Source organism: Propithecus coquereli, unplaced genomic scaffold (assembly GCF_000956105.1).
Source record: "Propithecus coquereli isolate 6110/MARCELLA unplaced genomic scaffold, Pcoq_1.0 Scaffold335, whole genome shotgun sequence".
In the NCBI taxonomy this organism is placed as follows: Eukaryota; Metazoa; Chordata; class Mammalia; order Primates; family Indriidae; genus Propithecus; species Propithecus coquereli.
The window spans coordinates 1,695,631-1,708,830 of record NW_012149008.1 but is presented as its reverse complement, the minus strand read 5'-3'; the positions used below and the strand labels follow the sequence as shown (position 1 = coordinate 1,708,830).

Below are 13,200 nucleotides of genomic sequence, written 5' to 3'. Positions count from 1 at the left end.
TATTTTTATATTTATATTTATACCTCAGAAACACCTGTGGACCTCAGCTTTCCTTCTTCCTCACTACCACTGCCTGGTTTAAGGCCCTCGTCACCTCAGACCAAACAGTTCCTCAGATCTCCACTCTGTCCCCTCTCTCCATCCAGTAGGGAAACACTCGAGCCCCATTTCTTACACACAACCACTCCAGATCTTATCACGGGCACCTTAAACACCAACAGAGCACTTGACAGAAAGAGGCAAATCTGGGCACTCCTGAGGGCTCCCAAGGGCCATGTACTCAGTCAACAGATATTCTTCAGTGCCAGCTATGAGCTGCACACAGTTCTTAAGTGCCAGGCACTGCACAAAGGGAACAAGATAAGTTCCTGAGCTTGTGAAGTCTACATTCTAGTGGGAAAGACAATGAACTCGTAGAATACGTGACATGACATGATCTCAGGCAGTAGCAAGTACTAATGATGAGTGAAGGAGTGTGAGGGGATAAAGGAAATTGCGAGGGGTGCTGGAGTGGCCTTTTTGTGAAGGTTAGAGAGAAACTTAAATGAAATGAAGGAGAGAATTTTTTTGAAAATTTGGGGAAAATCTTCTAGCAGAGACATCAGATGTTACATAGCTCCTAGGGTGGAAGTAAGGTTGGTCTGTATGAGGATCAGAAGAAAATGCCCACCACTTGGCATTCCAACCCCCTTCTGCAAGAGAGCTTCATTCCACCAGCTGCCCCCGGGGAGGGCTGGTCTCTGTCCCCAGTCACGTGAACTGGCTGTAACAGTCCCCCTGTCTGCACTGCTGGCCTAACCAAGTCAGATGGCTACAGCACACATGGTGTCAGGGTCAACAGCCTGCACTCTGATCAGCTAGCCAGTGCTCAAGCAAGGCAAGCACACCCAGCTGTGCAGGCTGCCTTCATCGCCATGGGGCCAGGGCACCAAGAAGCAGGCCAAGTCCATCACCATGAGGTAGGCATTAAGCTAGGGACCACATTGGCCTTAGTCTGATAGTTCAAAAAGTATTTAGAAAAGTGATGAGGCAGCATTAGGACCTGGGCTCAAAGTGTACACCCCTCAGCACTCTCTGCAGAGAGCCAAGGCTATCCCAAGAGAGCAGTTGCTGAGCAGATCAGTCTACCCTGCCTTGGCAATCCTCTCTGGATGTAAAGAGCCCAAAGATCTCCAACAGGGCTTCCTTTCTGCCTGCATCCCATGGCAGGGGCACCTTGGCAAGGTGGAGGGAGACTGATTTTAGCGGGAAACCTGATCATGCCAGCATCTCCTATCCCCAGGCCCGGCTGCCTCTGCGTCAATGTTGTCAGCCTCTGGAAGCCCTAGGTTCCTCAATGAATCATGTAGTTCAACCCCTCTCTTTACAGGGCTAACAAACTGAAATCCTGAGAGAAATTAAGTTCACTTAGAAGGCGGATTGTGTTCAATTCCCCCAAAATTCCTTTTGCTCACATATATGAACGGAAGTGTGAGCCAGGGTCCAATGACGATGGGGATAATGCTCATGGATTGCTTGCCTAAGACATTAAATGGCATCTGTCTCTGAACAAGAAGCAAGAAGTCCTCTTCTAAGAACTGCCCATCTATAGAAAGCCTCAAAAATATGAAGAGTAGGATAATGGTCTCCAGCTGCCGTTATCTCCGTCAGCATTCAGGGAGAATGATTTAGAAGGAAAGGCCAGAGCACTGCAAAAAACGAACAGATTGGGAGCTCTGGGAGGAGAGCTATTGTTACTTAGGATTTAAGTTGCTCTTATTGCTTTATGAGTATTACCCTTGTTAATCCATTAAAAAAAAACCTCAGAAAGGTCGTTGGGAACAAACACTGTGAAATAATGATGCTGAGCCTCAGAGAAGTAGAACTGCGTTCTCCAAGTCACTCCCAGACCAGTATCTTGCTACTAGAAGAAAGGACTAAGGTTATAATGGAGTTAACAGTTTGGGATACTCTTTAAACAATGGAAATGATTTAAAATCTAACAAGGACTACTGTGTAGAGAGTAACTAAGGTCCCCAAATCACCAGCTGATGGTAAACATTTGCAAATGACCTTAAGGGAGATGTTCAAATAATCACATGTAGGTGTTACAATGTTTCAACAGCTAAACCCAAGTGTCTAATATGGATGAAAGTGCTACAAATAAAACAATATTTCTAATATCAAATGAATCATATGGGAAGCAGAAGTTATGTTTCTGTTAAACGATAAATTTTCCATCCCTGATACATAGTATTCTCAGTAGTCCTGGAAAAATCTCTGAGGAACTCTTTGGATGGCTGAAAGAATATTTCAAAGTACTGTCAGTTGCTCCCCAACCTGCTCTGCGGGGCGCCAGGGAATTATGTTATTGTTACAGACATAATCGTTTCCAAAGGATCCCCCTTTGGGACACGTGGCCACTTTTTTTTTAACAGAGCCTCTTTAACATTTGAAAGTTATAAACCACTTTCTTCACTTAATGATATCCCTTTTTTCTTCAAATTTTTTCAAATGCAATTTAAAAAGTCTCTTGAAATGGAAGAGAACAATATACCATTTGTGAGGTGTTTTTAGACCTGTGCTATCTAATATGGTAGTTACTAGCCACATGTGGCTACTGAGCACTGGAAATGTGGCCAGATGAACTGAGATGTGTAAAACACACACCAGATGTCAAAAACTTAGCATGAAACAGTAGAAGGTAAAAGATCTCACCAATAATTTTGTATGTAGATGACATGTTGAACTGATAATATTTTGGATATACTGGATTAAGTAAAATATATTGCCAAAATTAATTTTGCCTGTTTCTTTGTATCTTTTTATTGTGCCTATTCGAGAACTTTAAATTATATCTGTGGCTCACGTTAGGTTTGGATGAGAAAGCACTGTTTTGGAGCATCACACCACACCCTTTTCAGAAGGAAGGTCCATTAGCACTTCATTTACTATATTATCCTGCACAGGTTAAGAACATTGACTCTGGAGGCAAAATATTCTATATTTGAATCCTGGCTCTGCTACTTGCTAGATCTATAACTTTGGGCAAGTTACTTAACCTCTCTGTGCCCCAGTTTCTTCATTTGTAAAATGGCGTTAATAATAGGGTTATAAGGAAGATTAAGTAAGTAAAGTGCTTAGAACAATAGCTGGTGCATATGTACTCAGGGAATATCTCTAGATTATTTTATGCCTGTAATTGTTATAATTATCATTACCATTACTCCCTTTCCTAAATCCTGAGATGCATCAAGTTGGGATTTAATGAGTGCATTCCACCTTTCCAACACTCCCTGTATATATGTAAGAAACATTGCAAGTAGGCAATTTTCTTAGTCTTTAATGGCAAGTGCGGGAAAAGGACATAAAACCACATGAAACAGAGACTGTGCTGCCTTCCTAAGACACACAGCACAGGCATCAAAGGGTATCTGCCAGAATTAATTAACTTGAGAAGTTGCCAAAACAATTTGATATACAAGTCAAGTGAGAATGAAAATAACAATTTTGTCTGTGATTAAAATTTCACTTATTCCTACACATAATGACTGACTTTTTTTTGATTTTTAGTAGCCTAACAGATGATGGGAGTTTGGTGGAGAAAGAGCCATCAGACAAAACTGGTAAGTACCATTACAGCAGAACAGGACAAGGTCTCCACAACGCCACATCTCGCTCCAGCCAGCACGGACTGCCTCTTTCAGTGTCAGCCCAAGTTTTCATTTTCAAGAAGAATTAAACATTCAACTTCCTTATGAAATCTTTCCCCCCAAAATGTGATAAGGTACTCAATATAAATAAAATCACTTTGTAGACCTATTGCATAACAAATCAGCTATAGGTGCCAACTTAATATATCATGATTAGGAGCCCAGATGCTTTAGTAAAAATAAAATGTAATTAAGAATGAAAGCCAATGTATTTAATTTTTGAAGTAAAGTGTACATTAGCCAGACATGAAAAATTTGAATAAGTCTGACCTTCAACTTAATCACGCAGATTGGGAACATACACTGTTATTACCAACAGGATATAAGAATTTACTTCCTGCGTTCTCTTTATTTTTAATAGTTTAAGCCTTTCCTAGGTATTTGCATTTTTAAATTTTTTTATTCTTTTTAAGTTGACAGATAAAATCATATGTATTTATTGTGTACAATATGATGTTTTGAAATATATACATATTGTAGGATGGCTAAACCTAGCTAATTAACATATGCACAAAGTTATCTTTTTTGTGGCAAGAATGTTTAAAATCTACTCTCTAAGTATTTTTCTGAAATACAATATATTTTTATTAACTATAATCACATGCTGTACAATAGCCCTCTTGAAATTATTCCTCCTGTCTAACTCAAATTTGCTGCCTTTTAACCAACATCTCCCCAAAACCCCCCACCACTGGGGCCCCAGTATTTTCTCTAAATGGTAGCAACACTAGCCTGTGGCTACTCTTAGACCTCCAATCTCCTTACTCTGACATTTCAGACTCTCCTAATGCCAACTTCCTACACAAAATTTCACATGAACGCATCTACTTCAGAAAATCATGCACACGTGGTTGCAGTTTAAACCTTTAAAACAATGTAATTAGGAATCATCCAATTTTCAAAAATGAAGAATTGTAAGTATTTATTTTTAAAAAACAGTCCTTTTGCAACTATTGCTCTAGGAAGTTTGCTAGACTAACATCTCTAAGATAGCATTTAATGTGACTACCCTTGAGAAACCAATAATGGGGTGTTTGTGCTGAGTCTCTAAAATGTCCTCCTATGTAGACACTGAGACATAGGAAGCACAACACTACCTTATTATCCTCCAGGTTGAGCACCTCCAGGAGGTCATGATTCTCTAAGCCTTGGAGGCTGCTTATCTGATTGTGGGACAGATCCAGGTTCTGCAGGGCTTTCAGATGCTCCAAACCCATGATCTTCTCAATGTTGTTATTGCTCTAAAATAGACAAAATATAGTTAATGTCTTAAAGGCCTCTCACAGGAAAAGTTGTAATGGCAAGTTTTCATTTTGGATACTTCCCAAAATTTCTCAAAAAATCAATAAGGCATTCTTGTCCCTCCCCTACAACCCGATTTCCATCATTCACTTCCCCAAACACATACACACACACCCCCAGAAAAAAATCCCAGTTTTTCAGCTGAAAGACTCAGAATATAATATTTTTGTTAAACTTTAAAGCAAGTTGAGTATTCAAATCAGTTAGAAAGACAAAAGGTAGTAGTATAACCTTTTAACACTTCACACATAAAGCCTAATGGCAGCATAACTCCATGATTATCTTTTAGAAATATAAATTTAGTGCAATTCTTTCATCACCATCACAATGAGCCACTTCAATATTTTACTTCCCACATACATTTTGCTTTCAGAAACATTCTAAATATAATCACTTCATATCACAAGGGCCGTAGTAGTCTGTTACCCTGGTGGCCTGCAATTAGCCATGCCTCCGGTTATTCATGCTCTTGTGCAGTTCCCCCCTCTTAAATCTAGGCTGGATCTAAGCTTGCCTTAACCAAAAGAATATGGCAGAAGTATGCCAGTTCCAAGCCTAAGACTTATGAAGGCCTGACGGCTTCTGCTTTCGTGTCTTGGGAGCCTGAGCTACCATGTAAGAACTGCAGTTACTCTGTTGAACAGAACTTGTGGAGAGGCTGCCTGAAAAGAAAACACATGGAGAGAAGGCCTGAGACTAAATAGAGGGAAAAACCCAGCCATCCCAGCCTCCCAACTGAGTCAAGCTCCCAACCAATATGCCAGTTGAAGGCAGCAAGCCTAGTGGAAGAACCACCCAGCAGAACCCAGCTCAGATTGCACAACTGTTAGCTAATAAAATGGTTATTTCTCCAAGTCAAAACAACTGGGGTGACTTGTTATATGACAGTAGATAAATTAAGTTTTTAAGTAATTCACGCATAAGCATCTTCTTAGACAATGAGAATAGAACAAAAATTTAAGACTCAAATGTTGGCTTCTTTCCCAACCTCCCATGTACCCACAACAAATAAGAATAATAACAATAATTTGCATTTTCTTGTACATTTTCCAACATACTTAACATTCCTTGGGTTCCTTAGCTTTGAGGTATAAGAAAATGCCATAGTAAAATTAAATTTTCAGTTTGAGTTGAGAATCATGATGAAGGGTAATTTTGAGGTTTCAACTAATGTCATGTAGTACCCATTCTTAAACTTTTAAAACTTTTAATAAGCATTTAAGAACTGAAAAATTATATTATTCTCTTCCATCTACAATATTTTCCCTGGTACATTTAATAGCAAGAGCTCATTTTGATTCTACTTTTTAAAACGAAATCTCACTTCGATAATGAGCAAGGTTTGTGTTCATTAGTATAATTCTATGGCTCTTTAAAACATTTTAATATTATAGAATATTGATAATCTACAAAGCTGTGTGATAGCATATGAGGGCTTATCATGCTATTCTTTTTATTTGTATATACACTTGAAAAATTCCAAAATAAATAGGAAAAATTTTTATAATCCATTTGCCAAAGTAAAGTCAAATTTCCTTCTGTTCAGCATTCAAAAAAGTCATAGAAAGTATAACAGAAAAGGGAAAGAAAAACTACACTAAACCTAACATCATACCCTTATTAATTTAATATATTGCAATAAGATCTCAATATCCTATTCAAAATATGCCCACATATCAAATTTATATACAATACACTTTTTCCCAAAGAACTTTGAAGTGGTAGATAGACTGTAATTCTTCTTTACAGTGTCTCTGACAGCTTTCAAAGTGTTAGACGATATAAATTGAGTGAGGCATAGAAAAGTTTAATTAGATAGCCTGTCGTCATAAAAGAAAACAGAACTGAGAAAATTTCAGAATCACAGAATTTTTGAATTGAAAATCATCTAGTTAAACCCTTTATCCAATGCTGAAAACCTGATGCACCACTCCTAATAGCCAGCTTCTTCACGAACAGTTCTTCCTGATTATTTTATAATGATTAGCAGGGAAAAGACTTTTAGAGAGAAGCTATTTTCTTAAATAAATGAAATTGGAAACCTTCTTAATCTACCAATTTGGGAGGAAAAAAAAAACAAGCAGCTCTTATAATGACAAAATGAATTTTGAAGTGTGGAATGCATTGTCATTACTTGCTAAGATGCTGGGCAACAGAACAGCCCCTTAGTGAACCACAGTTCTCCCTTAAATCTATCATACAAGTTCAAGAATTAACAGTTGGTTTGTACAGTGATTATTCTGCTTTCACTAAATTGTAAAATGAATTATTTTCAAGAGTAACTGAAGCAATTGGCTTTCTGATTCCAGGAGTTAAAAACAAAAGCATTAAAAACTGTTGAAACAAATGTGTATCATTTTATTTTATAGATTTAATTAAAATTTGGAAAAGAAAATCTTATTCTCAATATTTTAAGGAGAATGAATGACAGCATATTCTGGATTTTTTAGTTCATCATGAGTAATGGGGGGCAGGGATTGAGAACAATCCACCAAATCTATTTGTAGGGAAAAATAAGCATTTTATGCTTTTTCTAAAGGCTACTTGAGATAGAACTGTCAACATGGATTACTTAGTTATAGAAACAAACTCTTAGGATGAAAGTGCTATGTGTTATTATTCTTAATAATAAGCTCATTCTCATTCCCTTAAGCACACCCCCATATCTCTTTGCACTTACCATGCTCCACTTAAAATTAATGGGAACATCAATATGGAGAAGATATATAAAGAACAGGATAAGGTTCTAGCAAACTACAAAATGAATAGTACATGCTGCCAATAATCCTTCAGATTATCATGATTTGAAAATGTTACTTTCTTTTCTAATTTTAAAATTTTCAAGCCAATTTATCAAACTCATTTTCATTTATGCTTTGCTAACATGCCTTAGTGAGCAGAAAGCATGAAAGCTCAGGAAAATTATTAAACCTTTCCGTGCCTCAGTTCCATCCTTGGGACTGAGTTTCCAGTACTCTCATCTAACTCACCGTGGAGATAGAAGGGTTGTAAAAAACACTTTGAGCTCTAAGCTCAGGGAAAGAAAAATTAACACACAGCCAACCTTCAATGATCTGCTGTTAAATAAAACAAGAATAGTATATTGTAAATGTCAAAAAATCTGCAGATAACACAAGATGTTGTTTCAAACAACAGTTCGACACCCTCCAGTGGGATAGTTCATGCACCATATTAATAAGCTACAAGCCAATGGCTTGACATCGTTCCTGCCCACCCTCTGACTGATGCAATGAGGAATGGCAAAGCCATGCAAGGGTAAGAAGTAGAGGGAGGAAGAAAGGGAGAAGAAAGAATCCTGGATATTCCACAAACAATATTACCAGCCCCCAAATTAGTGAGCTATATTGTTATTTTTAAAATACTGTATCTATCTTTGGGACTATTGTGACCTGCTGGTTTTTTGTAAACGATCTCTATTTTCATTGAGTCAGAGTCACACAGTGTATCACATAGCGTGAGAGTATTCTCCATGGGAAAAAATAACTTTAAACTCTCTGATTGGAATTGTTCATTTATTCTCAGCACTATTTCTGATTTTTCTAAACTGGGAGACTAGTGTGTATTAATATAAAAGAACTGCCAAAATTCTGTGCCCAGAAAACATCTTATGGTTCACTTGAAAGCAATAAAGTGTTAACAGCAATAAATATTATGCTTAAATATTTTCACCAGTAAGATATTATAAAATATATTTTTAAATACTTGCTAAAAGTATATCTTCCTTTCCAGTGTAAAAAGCCAATCTTTTAAAAAATTACATTTGGATACCAAATTAGAAAATCATTTTACTTCAGCATGAAATATTGATATCTCTCTCTCTCTCACACACACACATATGCACACACATAGATATAGAAAGAAGCAAACAAAGCTGAAGATAATAATATTTCATGGAGGAATTAGCTCTTTATATAATTGAAAAATCCTAAAAAGTCATAATTTACATATTTACTAAAACATTAACTATTATTTCCAAGAATAACATTTCGTTAGACTCACCAGACAAAGTATTTTGATTGGTAATGTGTTTAAGCCATCAATTGTCATGATCTTGTTGTTGGCCAAACTGAGGTGAGTTAGACTGTTGCACATCTCCAGGCCACTGATTTCTTCTATCTCATTGCCTATATACCATGACTACGTTTAAGGAAAATGTTATTAAAAACATTTTGAAGGAAAAAAGAATCAGTGTTAAATCATCACTAGACAAATCAGACCACAGCTTAAATACAGAAGTGTTATAGATCCAATATAAGATAAACATTAATCCTGAAATATATTTTTTCTTATAGAATGTGTTATGTTATGTTATATGCCATATGAAAAAAACTTTTGTTAAAGGTGTAGCTTTTGAGTATACTTGGTTGTATTTGCATTCATATGTGACTCATTTAATCTGTATGGAAAGAAAAACCACAGTGGATCATAGTTGCCTCCTTGGCAGTGTATTATTTTCTCTTGATTAGTTAATTGTCCCCATGAGAAACTCATGTGCTTTCGCACAGGCAGGACTTCTGAATACAGGGAGGCCCTGTAGAGGCAACACATACCAAGCTTTATCATCCTCCTAACTAGGGTAACAGCCTGGGAGATGTCAACAGCAGCAAGTGACCAATACCCTGTTATACAGAGGAACAGCCCTTTCTTTCTATCTATATTGGCTTTTCTTCTCCCTTTAAAAAAAAAAATCAGGCTTAAACTCTGCCTTCATTTCCTCATCTGTTAATTAAGTTTTCATTTATTTCTAAAATTTTAACCAATCTTCTCTGTTCCATCCATGTCCTCACCTAAAACCACAATCTCAAAGTCACCAACTCTACCCATCTCTCTGTCCTCACTCTGACCAGTTTCCAGGATTTAATGTCATTTCCCCATCAAAGCTCAGTTTTCCCTCTCAAGTAACCTATGACATCGCCATTTCTCAGCCACTCATAACCTGCAGATCTGGCACATTTTGCTTTAAAACATCTCCTTAATTATTCTCTTCCTTTTTATTCACTTTTATTCATTAATGTACCTATAATTATCTACTGCTTCCTGCCCTCATGTCACCTGATACACTATAGTCAGGTTAATTTTTTGAAAATATTGATTGGATATCATCTTTCAATTAAAAAATTGTCATAGGATGAATTCCAAATTCTTCATGCTGGCATTTAAGGCCCCTCACTATAAGCAAAACCTATTTATCCAATTTCGTCCCCATTATAATCCAATGAGAATTCTCTATTTCTGCCAGGTCAGTCCTCTCAATAGATCTGGAATGTACCGGGAACTTCTTATCATATTGCTTTCTACGCCTTTCTAAACCATAACCATTCTTCAGGACTTAACTCCAAATTCCACTTTTTTCCTTTTCTTTTTTTTTTAATTAACATTAAACCAATATCTTAAATATTGCTTTTTGACAGGTAACTCTCATTTTCTTATTATTTTTATTACTTTTTAATTACATGAATAAGTAAAAGTGATAGACTAGGAGAACATATTCGTAATATACATAGTACACAAAGGATTATTACCTAGAATACATTAAAAGTGACAATAAATCAATAGGAAAAAGACAACCCAATAGAAAATGGACAAAGAATATGTCCAGGCAATTTCCAGAAGAGCAAATCCAAGTGCTAATAAACATATGAAAAGATGTTCCTTTTCATCTGTAGTCAGAAGAATGCAAATTAAGATAAGACGCCATTCTTTATCCATCAGCTTAGCAAACATTTTAAAGTACAAGGTTTTAAAGAACATTTACTTTTCTGCTACTGGGTGAGAGCTTTCATTATGATACAGTCACTTTGCAGGCATTGGCAATGTCTATCATAGTTGTAAATATGCCACAGGAATTCCACTTCTTGGTCTCCACGCTAAACAAACCATTTCTTCTTCCTCAAAACCTTTTCTGATCAACCTCGAACCTCCAGCTCTCTCCTTCCACCAATCAGAGACTCAAAGAAATTTTTTAAGATGAAGGAATGGATCATAAATATCACAAAAACACATATTTTGCTTCATAATTATTTGTAATTATCCTAACTCTACTACTTGCTAGATCTTTCATTTATAAAGCAGAGATAACACCAGGTTGCTGTTAGGGCCAAAAGTTAGACTATGGGAAAAAAATTAGAAAATGGGTGTGAATGAGCTACACAAACCATAAACCATCTCATGATTATAAGGCATTTATACCATTACTAAATTACAATCACGTGAGGCTAAGGAATCATGCCCTCTACCTCATGGACAATAGTATGGAAATGCAAGATTCAAGGCTGGGATTCAATCTACAAAGATCTAGGCCAGAGAAAGAAGTAAATAAGGATACCAGAAATTCCTAGGTTTTCCACATTGGTTTCAGGTTCAATCCTTGGACTGAAGCACAGTTCCATTTTTTGACAATATGAATTTTTAAATCTATTGCCATAAACCTCCCTGTCAGAATAGCCCTACAGATACACATTTATGCTCACAAATACTATCTTTTCTGCCCCCATTTTTTGGGGACTGTTTAAATAATTATTCTGGAACTAGAACAAAGACCAGATCTTTGTCAATATAGACTGTAATGCAAAATGAATGTGAATACAGGAAATAGGAGATTAAACTATCTCACACAGCCATCAATGAAATAAAATACCCCTGGGAGCAGGCAACCTTTGGCAACAAAGACTAGGCAAGGAAAACTTCACATGGCCATCTGTCTCAGTTTAGCCAAGAGAGCAATAGCGTTTAAGTCCTATTTCAGGAATATTAGTGTCTTGGATGCTCTACTCCAACCAAGATGAAGATACTCGGAATGGTGGCAGAGTAGACAGATGCTTGTGGGTAGCTGGGACAGGAAGCATTCCCATGGGAAGCAGGTGAGGATCAGAAAACTAGAAAACAGGGATCCTGAAACTATCAAGAGATACATCAGGAACTGAAAAGAAAAGCTTGTTTATTGTGTCTACAGCAATTTTCCAAGACATTAGAGGCTAACCACAGTTCTCTTGGTACATCTAGCTGTGACTACTACAGCTAGTCATGTTTTCTGAAATTAGCATTGCAAGGGCAAAAAGCGGGAGCGGTAGAGGTGCTTCACTGCAGTCACTGCCATGCTTTCTGCAGGTATGACTGCCACTCCCAATGTTGTAGCACAGGGTCAGGAATTGACTGAACATCTCTGTTGAGAAATATGCTCATTTCAGAAAAATTGTCTCCTATTTCCCAACTTGTCACTTTCCTTTAAATTTCAAGGAATTTCAGGCACTATAAATTAATCCAGCTCTTGAGTAAAGAGTATTTTTTACAGTGACACAGCAGCTTTTTCCCCCTAATTGCTCCCATGGTAACATTACACGTGCCTGGCAGCAATGCTGACGGTCACTGTACAGGACTAGGCCATATAGAACTCTGAGTTCACGGCTGGCCTCCAAGAATACCTTTATCTCCTCAATTTCCTATTTTCTTAAGAACTTTCATGAAACATTACTTGCCTTTCCTCCTAACATTATCCTTTCATATTCTTTCATAAGTCTCAGGACTTCCCAATAAGAAGAAATATAATCTGATAAATCACTAAACTACTATAATGAATTAGCTTACTGGGTTAATACTCTTAGGTATATTTTAATTTTAAAAGACCACTATCAAGAGAAAGAAACTCAAAGAACTCAAAATCATCATACTGCATTCCAGCTCTAAACTTTTACGATTCAGTGAATAAATATTTTACAGCGGAATTTGAGATCCTTGTGGAAACTGAATGAAGGAACCCTGTGGCACTTGAGCATAACTTTGCAACCAGGGAAAAGCCCAACAATATATTTTTATATTTTGGCGATGCTGTCAGTAGTTCACAATGCTTGACATGAATTATTCACTAGTTCAGTGTTCGATCTTATTCATTTGTCTACAATCATAAAATATGGTTCAGGTGTATAGAAAACAGTTACTGAGAAATAAGTAGGAAATCCATCACAATTTTCTTAGTGGAGAGAGTTGCAATGATGGCTTTAATCAAAACCAATCCTGAAAGATCTATATCACCTTACCAGTGAAAAATGTTCTTCACTGTAAGAGTGAATCTCTCTAAGAAATGAAACATGCATACAGTTTAAATAGCTATATGATAAAAGTAGTAATTACTCAATGAATTAAAGCATGGGAAAAAACAATAGGATTCAGAAGACTAGACTCACTTTAA

At 36.8% G+C, this 13,200-nt stretch overlaps 1 protein-coding gene across 1 annotated transcript in view; it reads right to left on the bottom strand.

Moving 5' to 3' along the window:
• The window catches only part of LRGUK (leucine-rich repeats and guanylate kinase domain containing), a 97,423-nt gene that overhangs the window by 63,846 nt on the left and 20,377 nt on the right, over positions 1-13,200 (bottom strand). The window contains 2 exon segments of the mRNA XM_012650606.1: positions 4,790-4,933; positions 9,015-9,152. Of these exon segments, the coding sequence (XP_012506060.1) occupies positions 4,790-4,933; positions 9,015-9,152 (282 nt within the window).